Below are 27161 nucleotides of genomic sequence, written 5' to 3' on the forward strand. Positions count from 1 at the left end.
AAGAACGGATCATGGACTTAGATTAATTGAGATGGGTTAAATGAGAATGGGCCTTAGGTCCATGGGCTTTAAGGGATATAAATATCCCCTAAACCCTAAACCATCATTCATTTCCATCTTATTCTCCAACACACTCCAAAACACACACGACCCGAACCAAGATCCATAGACGAGGACCCGAGCTTGTTGGTGCTAGATCGTCGTGACGAACCAAAGCAGCAAGACCAGCTCGTGTTCGTAGTTCGACTCATTTACGGTACGTTTATATCGAGAACTTGTTCGTTTAGGTTTGGATTAGTATAGAAATGATAAATCTGTGTTTGTATGGTAAAAACGAATCCAACAAAGCTAAACTTACTGAAAATGGTTATGATTTGATGGGTTAATCGATTGATAAAAGAACCCGTATCCTATATGCCTAAATCACACCCTTTAAACATCGACGTTAGGTCGATTTGATGGTTGGGGTTTGTAGGCGCTGGTAAGACGATTCCGTGGATACCTAAATCGAGTTATTTGGTTAAGAAACGAAGATGATTAAGGGAGTTAATAACGAACAGTACCGCAGCTGGACAACTTCGCCTGCAAGCTAAGTTCGCCTGATGAACTTCGCCTGCAAAGCTAAGTTCGCCTGATAACAACTTCGCTGCAAAGCTAAGTTCGCCTGATGACAACTTCGCCTGCAAAGCTAAGTTCGCCTGATGACAACTTCGCCTGCAAAGCTAAGTTCGCCTGATGACAACTTCGCCTAAAGCTAAGTTCGCCTAAGGTTAACTTCGCCTAAAGCTAAGTTCGCCTGATGACAACTTCGCCTAAAGCTAAGTTCGCCTAAGGTTAACTTCGCCTAAAGCTAAGTTCGCCTGATGACAACTTCGCCTAAAGCTAAGTTCGCCTAAGGTTAACTTCGCCTAAAGCTAAGTTCGCCTGATGACAACTTCGCCTAAAGCTAAGTTCGCCTAAGGTTTAACTTCGCCTAAAGCTAAGTTCGCCTAAGGTTTAACTTCGCCTAAAGTCAAGTTCGATTAGAAAATAAATTAAAAACCTAATGAAAAATGTGCTAAGACAGTTAATGTAAATAAAATTTTTCCAAGCTGACCTGGCAGCTCGACCCCAGCCAGGGGCTCCGCCCCTTGGACCCTGCTAGGGGCTGCCGCCCCTAGACCCCACTGCCAGGGGCGCTGCCCCCGGACCCCCGTTCGTTGTGGGTACTAGTTAAGACTAGAAAGATGATATGAGTAGTGATAGTTAATTGATACGTATACTTGTTATACAGTCAGCCGTGCACAACTGAAGAAAGGGATTACGATTAACGGTGAACGTAACCGTGTTCAGGTGAGTTTCTAGCCCCATTTATGTGTTATGTTTTCGGGGCTGTGTGCATACTCGATATGTTTGTTAATACGCTTATCCTAAGAGATAAGTGTATGCCTTATGTGAATGATGTGATATGTATGAATGATTGCTTGATGGTACGTGAACGATCTTCGGATATTGCACGTACTGTCAGGTTGTAACGCTGAGTATAAGGTAAGTATGATATGTATGCTTATGTGTATGAATGTGATAAAGTTAATAAAAGAAGGAAAGGATGGTTGTATGGTAACGAAGAGGGAATCGAACCCTACTAATATTCGAGAACTAGGGAACCGAACCCTACTAATATTCGAGGAAAGAGGGACCGAGCCCTAATAATACTCGAGGAAAGAGGGTACCGAGCCCTAATAATACTCGAGGAAGGAGGGTACCGAGCCCTAATAATACTCGAGGAAGGAGGGTATCGAGCCCTAATAATACTCGAGGAATGTAGGGCGTAATGCTCTTTATAACGTAAGATATGAAAGTAAGTTAAAACAAAAGAAAGTATGAAAGTAAGAAAGTATGAATGAAAGAATATAAGTTTATGTGTATTGTATAGTGTACGATTAACTAGAACTCACTCAGCGTAGCTGACTTTTAGTATGCACGCAGGTGAGTAGGATGAGGCAGCTCGCTTGAGGAGACACGTGGCACTGAATAAGAAGCTGGCATCGGAAGACTCAAGACGTTTAAGTTTAATGTTTCGTTTATTTTGAAAGACAAAATGATGTTTTAAGACAAAACGTGTTTGTTATGAAATGTTTTATGAAAGCTTTTATATTCCGCGAATGTTTTAATTAACTCTGATATTTAGAACTGCGTTTATGAGAAAATCCAACACGAAAGTAAGGCTACCGGTAACGGGGCCTTACAAATAATGGGTCGCTAGTAAGGTTGCTGACCGGAGTTATGGTTGTGATGGTTGTTTCCGGTGGTGTAATTTATCGGAGCAGGGGACGATAACATTAAAATAACAAATCTCTTTTAATTTATTTAATTATATAATAAATTTATCATGGTAGACCCCCTAAACAAGCTATTACAGGTCATCTCGCATTTATGTTTAAAAATATCAAGTAGAGGGACTTATCGTGTAAAAAAAAGTAGAGGGACTTTTATGAGTAAAAACAAAAAGTAGGTTGGTTTTTTATGGTATTTGCCCTATAAAAATTTACATATTTTAATTGATAGGTGGCTAAATTTTCATAATTTAATGATAAACGGATGATTAAGTATGCTAATTTAAAGATTAAACAAATTCAATTCTAATAAAAACCGACAAGTTCAGGATTAACGAACCTGTTGAAATATCAGATAATCAAGAGTGATCAGAAATTATATTTTTGGATTAATTAAGTAAAAACGAACTTTTTATGAGAAATCCGAACAATTTGAATAGATTGTGCGCGTTTTTTTCCAAATGATGCTGAATAAACGAAAACGAGCGCCGCAGCGAATCTAGACCCCTAAATTGTGATCTTTCTTTATAACTTAATCATTTTATTAATCAACACGTTTACCCATGCTTACATCCCCATAACTGTTTTCTAAACACAGAGACGAACAACTTAGCCCAGCTGGTGAAACGGGGAAACTGAGCCAAGTTCAGTTTTAAGTATTAGACATTGAACAACATCACAATCTAAGCCTACTGACACTTTCTGGGTATAGCAGCTATACCCAGACTAGCTATACAGCCCAGCCTAGTATAATGATTATAATAATATTAAGCTATTAATATTATTATAATATTTATTATAGGGACTAGTGATACGAGTCAAACAAACTACGAGTCGACGCTGTATTGAATCCCAATTAAACTGTGAGCTTCATGAACCCACTTTCTGAACTGTTTTTACAAAATTTTTGGGGTGAAAAGCATGTTTGCTTATATATATGCATATCTAAAACGTATGATGATGTGAATTATCTAAGTGCAAACACATGAAAAACCCACTAACGTAGTGATTAACTTCGAGCCGGTGGCTTGTGAATAATACTATTGGTTTGACAAAACAAGGCGGGGCCAGCACGGTTTGCTGAGACATTATCCCGTTTGCACATGCCCATAATTTTATAAACTATCTATGTAGTGTTAAGCATGGCTACTTGGGGCATATTGTGGGCGGAAGGTGAGCCACAGTGGTTGGTTACGCGTGGGAAATGGAGGCACGCAACACGTGCAAACAGTTCAGGCTTCACTGTAGCTTAGCATAATTACATCACATATAAATATACATACATACTTACATGCGTATATATAAACTATGACTTGTGATTATGCATACTTGTTTTCTTGAAACTTGTGAAACTCACCAACTCGTGTAGTTGACCCATTTTAAACGTGCTTTTCAAGATGTGGTATCGAAGTTGGAAAATCCTTGATGTTGTGCTATTTGTTACTGAATGTGGTCGATGCGGTGTGAATAGACGCAAGGTTATTAGTACGAATAGAATAGCTTAACGAACATATTTTGTTGTAACACCTAGTTTGTAAACAAAGATAGATCAATGTAATATGTTGTAAAATAGTTGTAGTGTTTCTTTATAAACAAGATGATTAATACCAGAGGTGTCTGTTACATTCTCGTTTTACGCTTCCGCATTGTGCTAGTTGGGGTGAGACAAAAATCAAATATAGAATTATATTTATCATTTTCACCCAAAAACCAATCTTTCAAAACCCGTCAAGTTTCGTTTAAACTCGTTAAATCATAAAATTAATTGATATTTTTCCTGTTACTCTATTAACTTTATAATTAGTTACACCATTAAACTTAGTTTATAATTCCATTACCTTACATTAATTCATTAAGCTTTTAATCCATTAATATTAATTCGTCGTTAAACTTTTAACCTTAATTTATTTGCTTGAATTCGTTAAACTTAAATTCTATAGCTTTTGTTTTCGTTAAACTTTAACCCGTTAGAATTATAATTAGTTTTAATTCATTAGCATAAATATTCTTCGAGAACATGATCACCATTCAAATCCATACTTTGTAAACATTATAATATTAAAATCATAATCCCGTTAAAACACCGTTAAAGCTTAAAAACAATATAAGAATCCAAAACGCTTTAAAATAATAAAACATAACGCGTCATCTTTAAGACCAATAAGTAACTTTATTAATCCCTTTATTTAGTCTTTATATGTTCATATTTATTTTTATAGTTCGAGAAGTTCTATCATTCAGGTTCTTTAACACATTATCGATTGCTTCGGTTTCGTTATAGTACTTTCAGTTTTTCATTGCATTGTGTATCTTAAATTTCGAGGTGAGTTTCTCACCCCCACCCCCCACCCCCCCTTTTACCTCTTTAATTACTTTTGGGGGTAGCATATGTACTCTAATTACTCAAGAATTTATCGAGTCATTTACAAAACTATAATTCGCTACATGGACTTGTGTGTTTATTTTCTTACTTGCTTACGTGCGCTTATTTCAAGTTATTGGCTCAATAAGTATGATCATACGCCCCCTTTGCACTTAGGACCACTTTGTTATGAGTGGAAAAGGGACGCCCGATCCGAGTAGGTTGGTTGTTACCGACTGGAAATGACATTGCATGCGCTGTAGTTATACTTTTCACAAGTTTCATGGAATTATATGATTTTTACGTATTATATCAAACTATGTGAACTCACCAACTATAGTTGACATTATTTATACATATGCTACAGCCTACAGGTACTGTTAGTAGAAGATGGCACATGGAGAAGATACTAGACTTAGGTTACTTAAAAAAATGGAAAAAATGTTTATTGTATTTATTTTTTTTGTATTCCTTATTGCAAACTTGCGTACTTGAATTAGAAATTAATTAATGATAATATTGTCACTTTATATTGCCACATGTGTTTTGAGCAATCTGTGTGTCACACTCGGACGTTTCCGCTTTAGCCGGGGTGTTACAAAAGGCTCCTGATGTACTTGCACATGCGCATTAATTGCTCTGACAACTTGGTCGGAAATGGGCCATGCTCGAAGCCAACACACCCATGTTCAATTGCAACATGCCTCAGTGGTGAATCTCAACATGCCCCCGTGGTCAGAATACAACATGTACTTGCATACGCGCATTTATTGCTCTGACTTTTTGTCCAACATGGGTTGTGCTCAGCTTCAACACACCCGACGTTCAGTTCTCTAATTTTGCCTATAAATAGAATCACTTGTTGCATTTAAAGAGCGTGTCAAAACTTGATAAAAATCAGTACTCCGAAATTCAGTATTTTTGAGGGTGAAGAAAGGCTTGGAAGATTCAACAATATTTGGAAAAGAGAATTATTATCTCCATACATCTTTAAATAGAACTCTTTAAATAGAACTCTTTAAATAGAACTCAATTAATAATTTCAAGATTAATAAATGATAATCCTTTTTAAAAACTTTAAATTTCTATCATTTGTTTATAAATTTTATGCATGCATGCAACGTGTAGCCTTTAAACTAGAAGTGGTAAAAGGGGAGTCTTGAATCATAATAAAGTCTTTGCTCATAACATCCTTGTGTTATATTTGAAAAAAGAAGACACTTGTTATAATCATTCTAACTAGTCGTAATATTCTTTAAGTTATTGTTAACGCAAAATACTTAGGTTGTTATGCGAGTCTTGAAAGATTATAAACCAAAAGAATGCATGAATATTGTCTATTTTAATCAATCTTAGGTGGATTATTTGTTGTTCATTTAATCTTTCCAAAGGATTGTTAGATTTGAATGTCATAAACATGAACTAGAATCTAATCATTATATGTTTCTCAATATTACCTCACTTATATTATGTATGACTTGCGGTGATTAATTTGTAAATTGTTCATTCTAGTTTTCCAACATGTCATGAAAATAATTGTTTTTAACAAGAGATTATTCTATTTTTATCTAAAATAGCGAGTTTATCACATGTTTATGAAGTTCGTCATCAAAAAGAGTCAAGTAAATTCCAAATTATGGTGGTAGCCTTTATTACTTTATTATCTCGTTTAGACTTTTTAGCTTGTTTATTTAAGCAACTAGTTTTAAAATTCAATTTAAAAACAAACCAATTAAGATAGTTTCTCACGGTTATTTTAATTACAAAGATTAAGTATTGAAATTTACGTGTCCATGGATTGACACTCGTTTCTTACCCATACTTTACTACCACTCTATTGGTACACTTACCATTTGTGTGTGCTATTAAGTTTAGGTGAAAACTAATTTAAAACCCGATTTCGTGTGAAAGTAATCAAATATTTATATATACATCGCACGCACGTCAGTAAACTCGGGCATTGTCGGTCTCGGCCGTTGGGGCGATGAGTCTACCCAAATTCAGTTGGTTTTCCCCAAATTTGTTATGGTATCAGAACTAAAACAAAAACTGTCATTCGATCGACTTCCGTTACATTCGTTATGCAGTAGCTAAACTAAAAAACAAAATTTGCGGAACAATAAGGTGCCGCCAAATGACCCAATAGGAGCCTTGGCGACACAAAAGTTCTTAATTATTATATAGTAATAATATGGTATGTATATGCATATATATATATATTAGAAATCCTAAATCTCTAATTATTTTTTGTATATAACATTTATAGTTTATTTGTAACTTTATAATATCTATCTCAACATGTATTTGATGTCTTCATTTTTATCTGTATATTCTTAACAACGGATATAAGATATCAAAATGCACATAATAGATATAAATATCATTTGTATCTTTTGTATTCATTCTGAAACTTCAACAAAATGATTCTTAGTCTCAAATTTCCTTTTCTTCATTTATTTTAGTTCTTGAAGAATGACTCTAAACTTTGTCTTTGGGCTCTTTACATTCAAAGTGGATTGTAAAAATAAAACACCAAGTAACCAAATCAAGAAATACGATTTATTCTACTTTTTGACTGTTTTACTTTTAAACCAATTGAATCGAGTTAAGCTAAATGTACCTCTAATGAGTAGAATAAACAAAATTATAAATAAAAATAATGAAACGAGTCAGATGGATGATACTTTTAATTAATATTATTAATAAAATGATTATTATAGAATATTTATGCTTTTTTTGTTAGAACATTTTATATAGATCTTTTATGAAGACATTTATAACTTTAGACAGTGTAATCTAGCTTTACCTGCTTTACGTCAAACTAAATAAATTCATAGTTGGACTTACTATGGTGCATGAGATCTTGATCTTAAAGAAGATCCACAAAAGTTATAGAAACAAATTTTAATCTTACTATACTATTAAAGCAAACAACAATTTTTACAAGGCATCATTCTAGGGGCTCCACCTAGATGCCAACTACATGCCATGTCACAACTTTCCTATCTTACTAATTATCAACTAACTTCCTTCCTATTATTTAAACCATAACATTAAAACCCTAATACACATTCTTCTTTTCCTCTCCCTCTTGTCGTTAAACCCAGTTCGAGAGAACATCGACCACAATTCGTAACAATTAACAAATCCTGAAGATTATATTTCGTTTATCCGGTATCATAATCCTTTCCCCTATTGTTCGATTCTCATTGTATTATTGTTTATTTTCATTTTATGTTTGTTCTCACTTTATGGTTTCTGTTTGTTCCATTAAGGGTTTATATGTATTCTATTGTTAGCATCTTAATTAATTTTTTTTTACAAGATTGATTAATATGTTGTTCGTTCAATTAATTTATGATGTCTACTAACTCTATATTACTTTTCCAGTTATATCCTTGTCTAGTATACTAAATTTTTTTTTTGGTTGCGGTTTTTGATTGAGAGTTGTTTAATATGAGTAATCCAAATAGTCCTTAATTTATGCATAATAGAGAATAGTTTATAGATACGCCTCAAACTGTTCAAAGAAAGGTATTGAATCTGAGTTTTAGAACGACCTTGAAGCTATGATGCACGGAAACGCCTAAGTATATGGAGTCCCCGTCCCGGGGACGTTCAGGGGACCAATACGCCGGCGAAACGTTTCCCGTCCGTTTCTGAAATTGGGGACGGATCGTAATACGTCTCTGGGCTTGGGTACGGCTCAATCGAAGTTTCAGAAACGTCTCCGGTGGCAAAACCGACACCGATGCCTGCAATTTCTATCGGAAATACTCGCTGGAAGTTAGGAAGAAGAAGAAGAAGGCGGCTGGGTATTGTTTGCTACTTCTAGGGTTTAAATAAGTTTTAACAATAAACCCATTTTTCTTTTAATAGTTTACATTCAGTCCTTGCAACTTAATTGCTTTTAAGTAAGAAAGTGTAAAATTAGTTTGTGTATTTCAACAATTAACCCCCCTCTATCTTTAGTAGTTTACATTTCGTCTTTAAACATATAAATATATACATAAAAGGTTTAAAATTGACATTATAAATTTATAAAAAATTATAAATAGCTATTTATTATATATTTATATTTTATATAAATATATTTTTGTCGTATTCTTGCCGTACCCGTATCTTGAATTTTTGATTTTTGCCGTTTCCCGTACCTGTAACGTCCTCATATCCTGGTCCCGTACCCGTTCCAGTACTACTTAGCCTTGAAGTTGGCATTATAAAGTTTTCTTTGGATGAAAACCGTTTATCGGAAATCATGTTGAAATTTACTGATCCATGCTATGTGTTTTCTGATGGAAAACATTGTAACAATGTCAAAACATCTTATAATTGTTCTAAGGTTAAAATTCCATTATAATACCAACTAATGGTTACATAATGTTATTTGAAGTTAAAATCGACAATTTAAAATTTTCCGATCTCAAAATACTTTCCGGCCTTTTTTTTTCTAGAATTCTATTAAAATACCAATTAATTATTACACGATTCTAATTGAATTTGAATTCAAGATTATATTATAATATGTTAATATGCTTATTATGTCAAAATCATTGCTTAAACTAAAAACCCGTAGTCCTTAATTTATGTATAATAGTGGTAAGATTAAAATTTAAATAATTTAATTATGCCAAAATCAAATGTTAAAATAAAGCTCGCATTAAAACTTTTCCATTTTCAAAATATTTTCATATTTTTATTAAAAGTTCATTAAAATATCAAGTGATCGTTACATAATGTTGTTAGAAATTTAATGCAAGATTATAATAAAATCTTTAAATTATGTCAAAATTATTGCTTAAAATAAGAACATTTGGTCCTTAATTTGTGCATATAATAATGGTAAGAAGATTAAAATATTTCAATTATGTGTGTAATATTAAAACCGTTTATGGTTTATAATAACTTTTATCTTTATTTATAGTTATATAATTAGATAGTCATACCCAATCGCGTATAAGTATACTGTGAATTCATTTCAAATGATATTAAAATATGTGGACATAACTATGTTCTAAAATTATATTAAAATCGTATTAAATAATCATATTAAAATCAAGGGTGCTTACATTTCTCAAGTTTAACTTGTATTAAAATCATATTATAATCATATACATGTAATTATTTATAAAATTATATTCTAAACATCTTTGGCTTTGATCATATTATAATAATTAATTTGTATAAACTATTATTTGAGAAAATCCTATAATATTTATAATTATTCAAAAATTAATTCGTGTCTTAATTAAAATTGTCTTTCACAAATTATTACTACCAATAACTATTACTATAATGATGATAACATATTATTTTGTTATAATTCAAATTTCTTTCTATTTTATACAAAAAAAAAATTATATTTAATATCATTTCTATCTTGACGTAGTTTAACAAAAATAATGTTGTGACTATTTACTAAATAAACGATACATTAAGCTTGCATTCTTCACTTCTTTGCGGCCATTAGCATATTCATTGTTTTTTATGCAACCAGTGTAAGTTGTGAGTAAAGTTTTTAATTTTTTTTCTTCTTACTAATATGTTAATCGATTTTGTATTACTATTTTGAAAGATCAACGGAGGTTCAAAAGATTACAACGCTTAATAAAATTGACGTATGTAGATCTTCTCCATCTACCGTCAAGGCTCGAGTGTTAAGATTTCCTTATTTATTTTTAAATTATTTAAGTTATGTGTTCATCAAAATTAAAATATAATAGTCCTTTTGATTTTTCAACCTCAGTAAATTTCAAAATTTTAAATTTCAGACCTATAATTAAGGTAACAATTTGTAAATTATTTTTTATTAAAACATAATTATGATTCACGTTATTATATTTTAAAGTCAAACGATGTTATACTTTTAAATTTTAAACCTATACTTAATGTTAGAATTATAGTTTTAGATTTCCTTATTTATGTTTAAGTTATTTAAGTTATATGTTCATAAAAGTTAAAAAATCATAGTAGTTGTTATTTATATTTGAACCTTAATTAATGTGAAAAAAATTGAATTTTCATATGTATAAAATAATTATGATACATATTTTTATAGTCTCAGATTTAAGTTAATAAATGTTATACTTTTAAATTTCAAATCTATAACTAATGTAAAAATTATAATTCACTATTTCCTTATTTACTTTGTGTCACTTTGTAAGGATTTGATAATTATGCATAAAATTAAGTTATTCTTCTAATAAAATTTGTTTCTAAATACTTTCTACGTTTTCATTTATTAAATTACTATAATTAAACTAGGCTGTTTTAAATATTTTGAACTCAATCTATATGGGGTTTGTTTCATTTTAATCATTACTTAGTGTAATGTTGTTTTTCTATTTAATCTATGATTAATGCTAATTTCGTTAAAGAATTTACTTTTTTTGGTTAAATTAATTGTTACGTACATATTTTAATATTAACATATTTTAATCGTTAGTTGTTACATAAAAAGAGATGTCATGGCATCATTTTATGATCCCACCGAATACTAAAATTATATTTTAGTATAAAGATGATTTAAATAGTTTTAATTTTAAGATTTTCATTTAAAAATCATGACGATACAAATGTGACCTACAAATTTTGATTATCCATAACTCAATATTTTATTACAGTCCATTAATAGGTTATTATTAATTCTTAAAATAATACTTGTGTAATTTAACTGGTCCATAATTTATGTAATTTAAAAGTCTAAATACTTTTTTATATTTTAAATACTTGCCAAAATTCTAATAAAATATTCCGTTAAAAATCCATTAATCGTTATACTTTTATTGATGGTTTATGATAACTTCTATATTATATATTTTGAAAGATCTAAAAAAATATTTTATTAAATTATTCAAAAAGTAACTAACTTACCAGAAATATATTAACATGATTTAAATAGTTTTAATTTTAAGATTAGATTTCCATTCACAAATTATGATGATACAACGTTTTCCCTAATAATAAATTATATTTTAAATTCTTTATAACAGATTTGACATTTCTATGATAATAAATTATATTTCAAAACTTTTGATAGTTAATAAAACAAAAAATAAAAGCCTTTAAGGAAAGTTATATATATATATATATATATATATATATATGTATATATATATAGGGAGAAGATCAAGAGAAAACTCATCTTTAGAAAAAAAAACTTAAAAACTCCTAAAGAATTATTTTTAATTAAAAATAAAAAAATAGTTTCAAATTTCTGTTTTTGCCATTATTCTTATATTTTCTTACCCTTTGCTAAAAAAATAAAAAAACCGCTGTAATGCACATACGCATTATTGTGCGATATCGTTGTATTACACATGTGTATTACTATGTATTTTTGAGTTTAATAGTGTTTAATTGCATATATTCAATATTTGTGTATTGTATATGTGTAGTGGCGTTGTATTATATGGAAAAAAATAATAATAAAATAAAAGTCGATGTGGTGCACATGTGCGTTAATGTTGTATTACACATACGTACTAATGTGTATTCAATGGATGTATTAGTCTTATATTGCATATATACAATAGTGTGTATCAAATACGTGCAATAGTGTTGTATTTTATGCAATACAAACACTTTTGCATATATGCAATGCACACTATTACACATATGCACTATATCGACGGGGTTACCGACAAGGTTTTTTTTTTGGAATCGTTAACAACATATAAGAATAATGGAAAAAAAAGAAACTTCAAAAATTTTTTTTTTTTAAGTTAAATATAGTTTTTTAGGAGTTTTTAGAAGTTTTTAAGTTTTCTTTTTAAGTAGAGTTTTCACTAGATCCCACCCCTATATATATATATATATATATATAAGGGTTCAAATAAAAATAAGAAGTTTTTTAGAAATTGTAAGAACCAATAGATTTTTGGCATGTGGCATTACAACTTATGGTTAAAGAACAATTCTAGGAAATTATGTTAGTTTTTGATAATTTTAAATCTCAATAATGGATTAACATGATCCAATTGCTATGATTTATTCCTAGCCTTTCTAAGAAACCACTTGTTTTTAAGATAACCCTCCCATGTATGTATATATATACGTGTATATATATATGTATTATTTTTAAATTTTAAATGATAATTCAATGGATGCTTATATTGTTTCTCTTGGTCTTATAAATGTTACATACATTGAAAAAGTTTTTGCTGAAGCATACATGCACTTTGATTAAAACTATGTGCTAAGTTTTTGTTTAAAGTTATATCTTACACGACATCGATATTTACAATTTTAAGTGAGAAATTAATCTCAGGTTATTTTCTTTTAATAAGGGTACTAAAAAACGGAGGAAGATTTCTTTGTATTGAACTCAGCCATGTAGAAAGTCAGTTTTCAAGCAGTGTAAGTACTGTAAAAATAAATGTCAATGATTTACAACTAAATTGAGTTTGCGTAAAGCAAAAGAAAAGACGTTGGACGCATTTGGATTTTTAAAAAAATGCATGTATTATGTTGACGTTTTGAACTCAAAATTTAATCTTTTAAAGTCAAATGTTAGACTTTTTAATTTGAAAGTTAATTTTATGGTAATTTACTAACTATATATCATTTTTTTCCAGTTTGACGTTTGTTAGAAGTAATTCGAATTTGTAGTAGTCAAGTAGGTCTAGAAGATTCACAATAAAAAGTTGATCATTCATTTCAAAGTTCATATTGTTTGGATAAAAGAGACGAAGTTGTGGGTTATCAGTTTATATGTAATTGGTACATATTGTCCTTTTGTATTAGTTTACATTTAATTGGTACCATATTGTCCTTTTGTATTATTAAATTTTAAGTATGTTTTGCTATATTATTAGTTTAAATACTAGCTGGAATATTATTGAAAAAAAATCTTATTTTACAAAATCTTATGTTGTTATTTTTAATTTTTCAACAATGTGTAACACATGATAGTATTCACTAATTAGGGTAAAGCCTAAGGTATTCATGGTCCTGTTTTTATGTCAAACCATGTGCCAACCCGTTATTAATAGTTTTTTATTATTAAAAACTAAAACTGATTTGTTACTAAAGGTTTAGTTTTAAAGCTTTGACTCATTGGGCATTAACAGAAGTTATCCTAAAGTAACCTTAAGTTAGATTGTGATGGTTGCAAAAACTAAAATGGGGTTTTTTTTTTTTTTAATTCCATTGCTAAATATTGAGTGTGATGCTGGATGAATAGTCGAAATGAACAATTCGTCGAACGGGCTTGGCCCGAACTGAAGAGATTATAGCTAATGGGCCCGACCCAATGATTATATAGAGTTCGATAGAAATAGGAACAAGCCCGATAATAATACCATATTCTGTAACATGAGCTCGACCTGAATTGATCAACGAATCCAAGGCATGTTTAACCCGAACACACCCGAACCCAACATCATACATCACATATATTACAACCAATCTTTTATTCTCGAAAAAAATTATATATTAACAAGTGTGATACATATGCAAAACCTCTTATGGAAATGGAATTATTTTATAAAAAAAAGCTAAATATATATACAAAGCCTACATGCATTATTTAATCAAACTAAAACACAATATTTATGAGTGATACACCGAAAATTGTGACCATATTCATCTTATAATTTTCAGTTTATACTTTATACTATAGCCAATTAGAAAATTTAATAGATGCCCACAAACCATTAAAATTGCATGCAATGGTCTTAACTATCAAGTAATTCCCTTGTAATAAACATTTTATAAAAAATTATACATACATGTTACAAGCCGGCCACACCCTTCCCCAATCCATATCCATGCCTTTTAAAACTTGACCACTCACTTTAAATGCAAATGCTCATCCACTCACATCACATGCAAAGACTTTTGGCCATTATAGTCTCATGGTATATGTCTACCAATGAAACACTAACCTGCACTCTCACTCCTTCATTAAACCCTAAAATGTTTCATTCATTTGCTTTTGAACTCTTGCAACACTTATGCAAATCTGTTAGAATTCGTCACTCTCACACTCGTATGTCGCTCATAATTCCACCAAAAGATGTCATTTCACTTCCAAAATAAACCTTGAAGACCTCTAAGAAGATCCCTATCGGTTACACTTCATTCCAGAAAGTATTCATCCTCAACCTGTTGCTTTCTTCACGACCGCACCAGAATCGGAGCTGCGGTACTACCCGTCCATATTCTATTGATTTGAGGTATCAAATTAACTCCAAATCCTTAGATTCTTTTTGCTATCTCCTTGGAATCCAATTATGTTTGTTTTGGTCAGAAGCAACAGCATGGAGGAGCCTCAAAAGCAACCTCTTATCAGTTTCGAAGTGACGGCAACTTCCAGCAAACATCACGGTACAAAAACCTACAAATCGCCATTCATTTGTTTCGGCTTTAGCTTGCACGCCCACCCAACCATCATAATAATTCACACAACCAAAGACCACCCGTTCTTGAACACCTGTGTTCTTAGCATGTCTATGAATGACAACTTAACCATAACCATAACCATGTTATATCCCCTCAAAAAGCCGATTCTTATGCATGAAACCCGAATCAATAAAACAAACGCTTTAATAAAACTAAACTAGTATTTAACACCAAGTTTAAATAAAGAATAATGAGTTTTAAAAACCTCTAACATGGTTAATTAGCATCTCGTGGCTAACCCTAACCCTCAGAAGTCAAATCCGGAAGTTGCCATCTATATGCATGAACAATCTAAAAAACGACCGCGACTATAAACCTCGTAAAATCTGTGAATGTCCACTTAACTTGCTGAAGTTAAACAGTCTGGTATATCTCCATAAGATGGAGTGAACCAACACCAAAAACTAATACTAAACCGTGTATTAAAAACCATCCGAACCAACACTTTCGTTACTCGTTTAACTAAGATACAAACCATAGAACCCAAGTGATAACAAGGTATCTCTTCTGCAGTAAAAAATATAGCATTTGATAAAATATAATCTGACCCGAAACCATTTTATGAGAATCATCGTTTTAAAACCGAAAAAGAACCCGAATGGGCAAAAAACCAGGTCGTGCCAGTAGCAACATCTCTACGTAGAATTTGTTTAAAAATTCATGAAATGTTAAAACAACTTATTTTTAGGTAAAACCGATTATTTCTCAAAAACTGAAAATATAAAAATATTTAAAGGAGAAACTTGTGAGCTAAAATTGTGAAATATAAGTTATAAAATATTTAATGATAAGTGGATTTAGAAAAAAGACCCGTTTGCAAGTTTAAACTCATTGTTTTGTTTAAAAACCGACAACGAGCCGACTTTTCAAGACTAAAATGCTTTAAAAAAATATAAAAATAGATATTTTTTCCATTAGTGATATTTAAAATACTTTATTGTAACTTTGTAAACCATTTTCAATATTCACAACACCCTTTTTTGTAAAACAATAGCGTTTAAAAGCGAGTTACGGTAAAAACCGGCATAAACCGAACAAGTTTTTTGAAAAATACAAAAGCATGAAGATTCTTAATTTTAACAGTAAGTATCAGTTAATAAAAAGATTATTTGAGTGTTTACTTATTCTCCAAACATCAACGAAGTCTTTAACCCAGATTTTGCCGAAACAAACTCTAAACGAAAGCATGGGTACTAAACCTGCAGAACACCAAACTTGCTGAATAATCAGACCTGGAAATAGCATATTTTTGTATAATATATGTTTCTAGAAAGTTAGAAGTTTTAATTACAAGAGCAATCATTTATTTAAACTATTCTTTCAAGACATATCATTAAAAACTGACAACACTGGTTAACCGACATTGTCAACTTTTGTAAACGCAACACATGGTTGTTTTAAAAAGAATCATCGAACTTTTGATACGAATTATATATGGTCATATGATAACCCGAAACCTAACCGAAGGCCTGAACTTTCCAAAAATAGAAACTTTGTCGAAACCCGATCAAGTAAATCGAAGTAACCAACGCCTTCAAAAGTTAAACTAAACAACTAAACATGCAACGTCAATGCTATAAATTTGTACACGCGTAACTTTCTGTAAAATGAAACTTTATTTACCAGATATGAACACTTTGGCTAACGCTTAGAACTAACTAGTACACAATGCCAATTACGAATTATACATTGTTCTTCAATAACTTATTGTTGATTAATATATAGTAGGCGTACTTGGTGATTCCTAGCGTAGTTGCAAGCTCATAGATTTTATTTCATTTATATATATTGCATACGGACTGAGGTGAGTTTCGTGCTGCCCTTTTTACTTAAACTTTTTGTGTTGGGTACATGCTAGTTTTACTGATGGTGTGATGTTTATATCAAATGTGCGGCTGCTGTCTCGATAATAACTTCAAAATCATTAAGCAGCTTAGGTGTAAACCAATATGCTTATTGGAAAGAATAGAATATCCACATAGGCAAAGATATTCATCCTAAACGTGCACAAAATCAGTAAGAGCTATTAAAACATCTAAACTTGCACAAATCATATTAATGACTGTATAAACTTCGCACATATACACCACAAGAAGTAATATGAAAAAAGTAACAAAGTACAAATACATATTACATTAGCTTAAAATTTAGATTTAATCAAAAACACAGAACTGTATAAAACATATAGTCAGTTGACAAATCAAAATGATTCATTTTTGAATGAATTGAATTGGGTCATGTTTAATCAAATTATTAGAAAAACATATTTCTATTAGATACTTAAGCTTTTTAAAATGAAAGTTTAGACAATGAAAAATATATTAAGTTAAATTTGGAGAATAACTCGGCCACATAGTGTGTTATAAAATTCACAATCTCTAAAGTGGTTTAATCAAAGAGAAAAGATTATTTAAGGGCGGACTTATATAATCAACTTTAGTACGATATATCTAGATTAAAGAACACCATTTTTAATAAGTTCTTAATTTGGCGAGTATGGTTGAGTTGCAATCTTTTTTCTCTTTATTTCATTATAAATAAATAGTGCACGAAAAATAAAAATTTGGCCGGTTATTCGCAAACCGGAAAAATCTGCTTTGAACCGTCAAATATAACCAAGAAAAAACCAATCGGATAACATTATAATATTTTCAAAAGCGAATAGTTGTACACAATAATTCATGTATTGCAAAATGATAACTTTGATGCATTGTCTTTTATAATTGTTGATTTCCCTTTTGATTTCTTGATGGGGCGACATGGAATGATATATAGTTTTCTTTTGAACCTTAAGTTATCAAGAGGTACAAAAATAGTCTAGGTAGATGTCAAGTGACACAACCATTTTTTTTATTTGTTATATTAAGGATAAAAGATTTAAGACGCTTTTAACGTTAAAAAATGTATATATATTTAAAAAATGTATATATTTAAGAAATACAAAATTAGCAACAAAATAATAACAATAAATACTTATGACACTATAAGAAAAAAATCTAATAATAATAACAAAACACAAATCAACAAATACTTGTAACATCTCGTAATAAAAAATCAGCAAATACAAACAAAAATAACAATATGTAAAAACAAACCCAATAATATAATAACCTATCTGAATATCCTTTAGGGTGCGTGGACAACTATAAAGCCATATCTCTTTCGTGATAAAAGTGTCTTGTCTAGCTTGCAAATGGCGAGGACCGTTGACTTTGCCAGAGAGAGAGATAATAATCATCAAAATCAAATTGTTGATGATGATGATATTAAGAGTAGTGATTTCGACTCTGATTTCGTCTGGGGTGCTGCTACTTCTGCCTATCAGGTATATCATCAAATGCTGCTGCTGCATTTTTTATCAATTACTGCAAAATGTGCTATTTCTATCTGATTGTGGAAACTGGCTTTCAATGAATATGCTGACGAGGGACACAAATCATATGACTGAAAGAAATGATTTGACCTTTTTTGACTTGTCATACATCTCATAAACGCGACGCAACTTATTGCCCGTTAATTGTTATAAGTTTAATGAAAAACGTAACTATTAATTTTGGGCCTAAGGCGAGAAAAAGATTGGGCCTTTGGTTAAAAAAATGTTTCTTTTTTTTATTTGGCTTAAATAGTTTAATTTTTAAATGTGCGGATTGGTTATGATTTGGGTTGTGCAAAAATTTTTCTATAAAAATGGCCTTAAATGAGTTGATAATTGGGTGAGAAAAATCATACAGTCCGACCTTGTCGTTTTGGTAGCCATACAAACTGCTAGATAGAGTGAGAAAGGTCATACGAGTCATATGAGGGACAAATGATCCCGCGCGTTTATTGTGACCACTTGACAAAAGCTATACACATCGTATAACTTTTTTGCCTTATCGTACGTTCCATACGACATCATACGGGTCGTATGGTATGCGAAAGGTGGTCAAGCAAGTCGATTTGATGGTCATACGGGTCGTATGATAGAGCGAAAAGGTCATATGGGGGCCGCATGTGGACAATTCATTGGCCCATATGATTTTTGATTAATCAATAAATGACTATTGTGACCACTAACAAAAGTCATACTGGCGTTGGACCTTTTTCGTCCTATCATACTACCCGCATCACTTTTTGGCTGATAAAGAAATGACGACCACTAACAAAAGCGATACAGGCCGTATGACCTTTTTCGTCCTACCATACGGCCCATATAACATCATATGAGCCCATATGATGTTTTGACTGACCACTGACAAAAGCCATACGGGGCCATATAGCCTTTTTCATCCTATCTGACGGGCCATATGATATCATACAACAGGTGAAAAACGTCGTGCAACCTGTATGATGTGACAGACAAGCTGGTGTACACTTTTAGGCTTTTATCCAACAGCACCACCCTTAGAAAAATGTTTCACCCTCTTCTAACATGTATTTTATTTTCACAGGTTGAAGGTGCTGCTTTAGAATGCGGTAAAGGCCCGAGCATTTGGGATGTTTTCTGCCTCACTAATCCAGGTTTATCTTCTTTATCATGAGCACATATATTGGATGAACTTATATAATAATATAATTTACGCAAAGAAGGCCGCATATAATTCACCCTATTCATGAATGTGCTTCCTTAAACTGTACTGCAGCCCGCATTGTTGGTGGCGATAATGGAAACGTTGCTGTTAATGCTTACTATAAAACAAAGGTCAACGATCACCCTTCATAACTTTTGCATGCTATTATCTTTAAGTTTACATTAATTCAACTTAATATCCATAAACAGGAAGATGTACAAGCTATGAAGAAAATGGGCCTGAAAGCATACCGCTTCTCACTTTCGTGGAGTAGAATATTACCAGGTGAAGTTATAATTTTTACAAAATTTAAAATTGTTATTAGTATCAGGGTTTATTTATGCTTAGCCCATGAACCGGAGTTTTGTTAGTTTCTGATTTCTTGTTTCCTGCATATCGAGTTGTATTATAATCACACAATTCAGATACAACATAGTTCATTATCTTTTACAAAAATTTAGTAAAAACTGACATACATATAATGTTTTAAACACGTAGGTGGAAAACTGAAATTGGGCATTAACCAAGAAGGAGTTGATTACTACAATAACCTAATCGACGAGCTTCTAGCCAATGACATCGAGCCATATGCCACTTTATGGCATTGGGACACTCCCAACGTCTTGGAAGGTGAATACATGGGATTCTTATCTGACAAAATTATGTAAGTTGTAGAAAAATTACAATTTTTGTGTTTGTTTGATATGCTATTATCTTAAATTAAAGAGAGAAGTTTTGTTTTCGTTCCTGTGGTTTGACCATTTTAACAGTACAAAGCTGGAACATTCAACCCTTTTTTTGGATTAATTTCATATACCCTCGCAAACTTGAAAAGTTTCATATATACCTAAATTTAGTGATTTTTCACTTAATGACCATTATACCCCTTTCCATTATATATGTTTAAACCCTTTTCATTTGGATTTCGATCGACATCATCAATTATAAGCAAGCGAACTGGACCGTGTCTCTCATTTTTTGTTTTCTCAATGGCAGATAATTTAACAATCAAATATTCAAATCTGTATGCTCAAATCAGACAATCGAACTCAAATATATGTATGCTATAAAAGAAAGCAAGCTAAAATAGAAATTAACTTAAATTTGGGTAAAAATATTTAAGCTAAAAATGGAAGAAAAGAAAACTGAAGTTAAAGATGGAAATACATGAAATTTTAAAGTTTCAAAAACATCAGGGTAAAATGGTCATCTATTAAATTGTTCTTAATAAATAGGGTATGCTGGATATTTTTACTACTTTGTAAGAGCATATGTGATATTTTTAGTTTTGCATGGGTAATGTTTATATTTTCCAAGTTTTCTTAGGGTATATATGAAATTAATCGCCCTTCAATTTTAACTCATTTTGTCCTTAATGTTATCTCTATTAAATTTTTTCTCTTGGTTTTCAAATGACCAAAATACCCCTGTATATTAATTTTTTTACTAAACTAGTTAAAAATGGCTAAAACACAAGGACGAAACCCGAACTTAACTCTAATTTATATTTGTGTTTGACACAAACAGATATGATTTTGTAAATTATGCCGAGTTTTGCTTTTGGGAGTTTGGTGACCGGGTCAAACACTGGACCATGTTAAACGAACCGCATTCGTATGTTCAGAAAGGATACGCGTTGGGTACGCATGCACCAGGCAGGGGGGCTGTCGGTGAGCCCGGGAATCCTGCCACCGAGCCGTATATTGTGGGGCACAATCTACTTCTTGCACATGCAAATGCTGTTAAGTTATACCGGCAAAGATTTCAAGTAATGTGTTATGTTTATATCTAGGCTTGTAAACGAACCGAATGAATGCACACAGATTGTTCGTGTTCGTTCGTTTATCTTTAACCGAGCAAATGATCAAACACGAACAACTAAAAGAATGGGGTTTCCTTGTTCGTGTTTGCTCGTTAAGAATATGAGCATGTTCGTGTTCATTCATGTTCGTTCATTAAAGCAAACAGTTCACGAATGTAAGCGAACGGACATAATTAAGTCAAAACCAGCTTAGTCATGTGAAGAACAATGGATTGGGCCTAAAAAGTTATTAATACTAGACTTAGTTGTAGCAGGCCAAAATTTTTTTAAAGAATTTATTGACGAGCTTAGACACACGTAAGCTAGCGAACATAAATGAATGTAAACAGATGAACCATATATGAATTTAAATGAACGAACGTAAACAAACGAGACATGCTCATGTTCGTTCGTTTAAATGAACTTTCTGCCGAACGGTTCATAAATCGTTCATTGAGGTCCATTTACAATCCTAATTGTATTTATGGAAGTTGATTAGTCAAATGGATACTGAAACCATATTTGAAATTTCAGGCATGTCAAAGGGGTACAATTGGAATTACACTTAATACAAAGTTTTATGAGCCACTTAACTCAGAACTACAAGATGACATAGATGCAGCCCTTAGAGGCATAGACTTCATGCTTGGATGGTGAGTATTATATTCATAAATAATTAAAATAAAAGAAAACAAATACACATGAATCATAGAAGTTCTTTTTTTTTTCAATTTAGAACAGTTATGGTGTGATTGTAAAAAGTGTGTTAATATTTTTAAAAACCACCATACTTATTTTTTCATGAAAAATTCACTCGACATTTTGGTATATAAAATTTCTTGCACATGTCAAAAAAGACGAAAACGTCCAACAGTTTTACGATATGAAAGTATGTATGCTTGTTTAGAATGTATATACTTGTGAATAAATATTAAAAATAATAAATAGTTCTCTCTTAAATTCATCAAAATAAGATTATATAATTTTTATCTCTGAAAATTTGAATGTCTCAAATTATACAAATTTAAAGAATAACATTCATTATTTTAAACATTTTTTAAACAAGTACGTGCATTCAATAAAACTGTGGGGACCAAAATATAGCAAAATTGGGTTGAGAGAGTATAGCTAAATTGGGTTTAGAGAGTATGTTGGTTTTTTATGATATTAACCCTTTAAAAACGACATTTATATGATTAATTGCTTGTAGGTTCATGGAACCATTGGTTAGTGGTAAATACCCGAAAACTATGATCGAGAACGTTACAGATGATCGTTTACCTAAATTTACAAACGAGCAATCAAAGTTATTGATCGGATCATATGATTTTCTTGGGTTAAATTATTATGTTTCTCAGTATGCTACCACTTTACCACCAACGAATATTGTTTCAATGCTTACAGACAGCAAGGTTCTTGAGCAACCAGGTATTATAAAAATTTATTGTGAATATATTTAATTGAGTAAATTACACTTTTGTTCTTTTGGTGTATGGCAATTTCTGGTTTTGTCCTTAAACTAAGAGAATAACAAGAATCGCCCTTTATGCTTAAATTTGTTTACACGTTTTGTCCTTTCCGCTAATGGGTGTTAGTTTTTTTTTTTTTTGCTGTAAACTCCAGCCATGTGCACTGCACATGAGGGGCATTTTCGTTCTTTTGCCAATTTATTTAGATTAAAAGTAATATAAGTTACACTTAGGGGTCAAAAGATCAAATTGCCCTCATGTGTAGTGCACTAACTGAAGTTCGCAAAAAATTAATACCCGTTAGTGGAAAGGACGAAACGTGCAAATAAATTTGAACATATTGGACGATTCTTGTTATTTCCTTATGTTGAAGGCGAAACCTGAACTTTGCTGTATACCTTAAGGACGAAAAGTGTAATTTATTCTATTAAATTTCTTTTAAGAAATAAGTTTTACTTGCAAGAAAAATATGAATCTGATGCTAATTTTTGGCGTTCTTTTGCAGACAATTTAAATGGGATACCTATTGGAATACAAGTAAGATTTGTTTAAATAATATAAGAGTTAATTGCTCGAATGGTCCTTGTGGTATGTTCATTAAGGGTATTTTAGTCATTTACCTGCATGTAACTAGTTAAGCGTTAGTCCATCCATTTGTGTGCTACGCTTTAGAAATATTGGGGTGTAAGGCCCCGATCCCGGTGCCCTACATTGGGTGTTGGATTTACTCATAAACACAGTTCTAAATATTAGAGTGAATTACTTTTTTCTAAATATGAGAGTGAATTAAAACTTTTCGCGGAATACCTAACATTCGACCATATCTTGCATAACATTCGCTTCTTGTCTTAATTAACATTCAACTTGTCTTACATAAGTAAAAACATAACAAAAGAAACTTCATCACATTCCTCCTATAGATGCCAGCCTCTTCAGTCCAATACCATGCGTCTCCCTCAAGCAAACTGCTTTAACTAATTTTCCTGCGTGCATACTAAAAGTCAGCTACGTTTTGAGTGAGTTTTAGTTAAACAAGCAACATACATTACATTCCCATGCTTACATATACGTATCCGAAGATACACATTACATACTTAACCTGCTTACCTTTCTTTCATACATACATTCTTACTTTTGTACTTTCATACATTCATATTTTATTACTTTCATAATTTTATATTTTCATACTTTCATTCTTTCTTGCTTTAACTCATTAATACATGCATAATTACCTCTACGTTTTAAAGAGCCTTTCGTCTTATAACCTCACAGATATTATTAGGGTTTGGTCCATACATTCGCAGATATTATTAGGGTCTGTTCCCTACATTCGCTGATATTATAGGGTCTGTTCCCTTCTTTCCATACAACCATACATACCTTTCCTTTACACATGTATATATATCTACATACATACATACTTACTCCTAACCTTTCCTTCATACATTCCACATTACTATATCATTCATATAACATACAACTACCGATTAAGGTAAGTGTATTGACTAACCACATAGGAGCATGCACACAACCCCGAAAACATAACAGAGAAAAGAGGCTAGGAACTCACCTGGATCCTGTTTCTCTTGGAGTTAACGGTAACACCTTCCTTCAGCTGGGCACGACTAACTGCGTAACAATTACACGCATAATAACTTCTCCTAACCAGATCATATTTCTAGGTTAGTGAAGCCCTTAACAAACAGGGGTCCGGGGGCAGCGCCCCTGCAGGGTCCTAGGGGTGGCCGCCCCTAGTAGGGTCCAAGGGGCAGCTTGAAAAAATTTTATTTTCGTTAAAAAGGCTTTATTAAAAATTCATTAGAGTCGACTTTTTAAATGAATCGAATCGACTTTTTAAACTAATCGAGTCGACTTTTTAAACAAATCGATTCATCAGCCTACTAAGGCGTTTGGCAAACCGACATGAAATACATAACCTTTAAGCTAAAACTTATCTCTTTCGGCTCGGGTTCGAGTCTAGACGCAGATATGAACGTGTTTCTTGCTTCGGATCTAATTCAACACGTGAACCTAGACATGTTTATTGTTTGTCTACGGAAATCGGCTGCAAATCACCCTTGTTCTTGCTCGGATCTAGATCTGGAATGTAGGAGTATTTGCGTGTGTTGTGAGCGTGTAGAGGCAAAGATGGAAATGCGGGTTTAAGGTTTTAGAGAGGTTTATGGTGCTTGTGTAGGATAAGCTCATGGACCTTAAGGCCCATCGTCATCCTTTAATCCATCTTTTATTTTCCAAGCCCACACTCAACTTATTATTACTCTGCATAACTAAATAATAACATAATTAATTAAATAACAGTCTTTTATTATTTGTTCATAAAAGTAGGATGTTACATGGGGAGCATACATGTGATTTTTCAAACTCAAGGATCAAACTTACTATATGGGCATACCATACGGACCATTTGAGTAATTAACTTTTAATATAGTGTGTAGCCTTGTGTAGTTTTTATCTGTTATTTTTTCGGTTTATGTAGGCTGGTCTCGATTGGCTTTATTCATATCCACCTGGATTTTATAAACTGCTTGTGTATATAAAAAATACTTATGGAGATCCATTAATTTATATAACTGAAAATGGTAAAAGGAATCTGTTCTCTTGATATATTAATATTTTTGAATTTATTAGTTTTAACTTTTAGATACTAACAGGGTATGTATTTTTTATTTTATTTTTTCTTATTTCATAGGATGGGTTGATAAAACAGATAATACGAAGACAGTTGAAGAAGCGCGTGTTGATATTGAGCGGATTGATTATCATAATAAACATCTTCAAAATCTCCGATATGCAATCAGGCAAGTCAATCCGCGTATAATTTTAAAATTCTTTCACATATGTAAACGCGCTAGGCAAATCCTACTTCGGCCTAGACAAGAGAGATACTGGGCTCATAAGATTATAATAATTCTTTTTCATATTTAAACGTACGGGTATAATAGTCATTTCACAGCACTTAACAAAAACACTTAACTGACGCCACTTCCGAGACCAAACATGCTATACACCGTACCACATGGACCATCCGTGTAATTATTTCAAAATTGTATAAATATTCGGCCTGTGAACCTAATCTAGCTTATCAAGCCTGTGTTAGACCTCGTTTATTCAATGAGGTATAACAGAGGCCTGGGCTCGTTTCTTGAGGCTCAGGTAATCTACATTCTAATCTGCACCCAGACAACAAAAAGCAAAGCAATGGGGCTCGTTACAGGCAAAATGGATAATATTGGCCAGCACGAAAGCCTTTTAATACAAAATTTTGAACTTTTTATTTTCTTTTCTATTTTCGCAGTGATGGTGTTAGAGTGAAGGGATACTTTGTTTGGTCATTGATGGATAATTTTGAATGGGACGAAGGTTATTCGGCTCGTTTCGGTATGATATATATAGATTTCAAAAACGGGAAATATACAAGGTACCCGAAGAACTCAGCAATATGGTACAAACACTTTCTGGGTTATGACGAGAAACCAAAGCCTGAAAAGAATAATAATTGTGTGGGTGACCGAACGTCAAAATCCTCAAAGAAAACAACAAAGTAAGAGACTCATTTTCAGCTTTATTACAGTTATTTTTTCACTTGATGATAATATGATATATGTTATTAATAATTTTTTATTTTTAATTGTTAAGATTCGAGTTCGAGCTTGAGAGCAATTGCTATTGCTTGGATATGCTTTCGCTTCTGCTGCCAAGGTTTGTTTTGATCATGTTTATTTATTTGGCATTTAGTGTAAGGTTATATTAATTAGCAATTGTGTTAATTGTAGGATTAATATGAAAGTTTATTACAAACATGGGGGGCTAAAGTTGAAGGATTAAAAAGGAGGGACTGCAACTCACGTTTCAGATTCTTGGAGGGGGGAAAGTGAAAGATGTAAAGTCTATAAAAGGTTTGTAGATTTATAGAGGGTGATGGGTGTTTACAATTTTATTATTATTATTATTATTATTATTATTATTATTATTATTATTATTATTCTACTGCTACTTTTGCTTTTGTTTTTTTTTCCTATAAATTATAAATTTCGTTCATTATTTTTTTCCACATTCATTGTAGATTTATAGAGGGTGATGGGTGTTTACAATTTTATTATTATTATTATTATTATTATTATTATTATTATTATTATTCTACTGCTACTTTTGCTTTTGTTTTTTTTCCTATAAATTATAAATTTCGTTCATTATTTTTTTCCACATTCATCTCCTATATTGAAAAGTGCTTATAAATTA

The 27161-nt window shown here is 31.7% G+C and overlaps 1 protein-coding gene across 1 annotated transcript; it reads left to right on the forward strand.

The window, feature by feature from the left end:
• Nucleotides 1-18274: 18274 nt before the first annotated feature.
• On the forward strand, nucleotides 18275-26840 carry LOC143553553 (strictosidine-O-beta-D-glucosidase-like). Its single transcript, XM_077043532.1, has 14 exons — nucleotides 18275-18406; nucleotides 19512-19581; nucleotides 19704-19762; nucleotides 19841-19916; nucleotides 20130-20295; nucleotides 21159-21399; nucleotides 21967-22085; nucleotides 22643-22860; nucleotides 23407-23438; nucleotides 25399-25501; nucleotides 25612-25720; nucleotides 26218-26463; nucleotides 26559-26621; nucleotides 26696-26840. Exons 1-14 carry the CDS (start codon nucleotides 18275-18277, stop codon nucleotides 26745-26747), a joined length of 1686 nt encoding a protein of 561 aa, XP_076899647.1. The 3' UTR covers nucleotides 26748-26840.
• The last annotated feature ends 321 nt before the right edge of the window (nucleotides 26841-27161 follow it).

The sequence above is a fragment of the Bidens hawaiensis genome, unplaced genomic scaffold, assembly GCF_021521415.1.
Source record: "Bidens hawaiensis isolate Kalapana, Puna unplaced genomic scaffold, B.hawaiensis_p1.1 tig00017289_1, whole genome shotgun sequence".
NCBI lineage: Eukaryota > Viridiplantae > Streptophyta > Magnoliopsida > Asterales > Asteraceae > Bidens > Bidens hawaiensis.

Excerpts from the sequence above, each read along its gene's own strand:
- LOC143553553 (XM_077043532.1), top strand. The coding sequence starts at position 18,275 with ATGGCGAGGACCGTTGACTTTGCCAGAGAGAGAGATAATAATCATCAA. Across the intron at positions 20,296-21,158 it reads TTCTTATCTGACAAAATTAT|ATATGATTTTGTAAATTATG; the intron begins GTAAGTTGTAGA and ends TGACACAAACAG. Across the intron at positions 25,502-25,611 it reads AATTTATATAACTGAAAATG|GATGGGTTGATAAAACAGAT; the intron begins GTAAAAGGAATC and ends CTTATTTCATAG.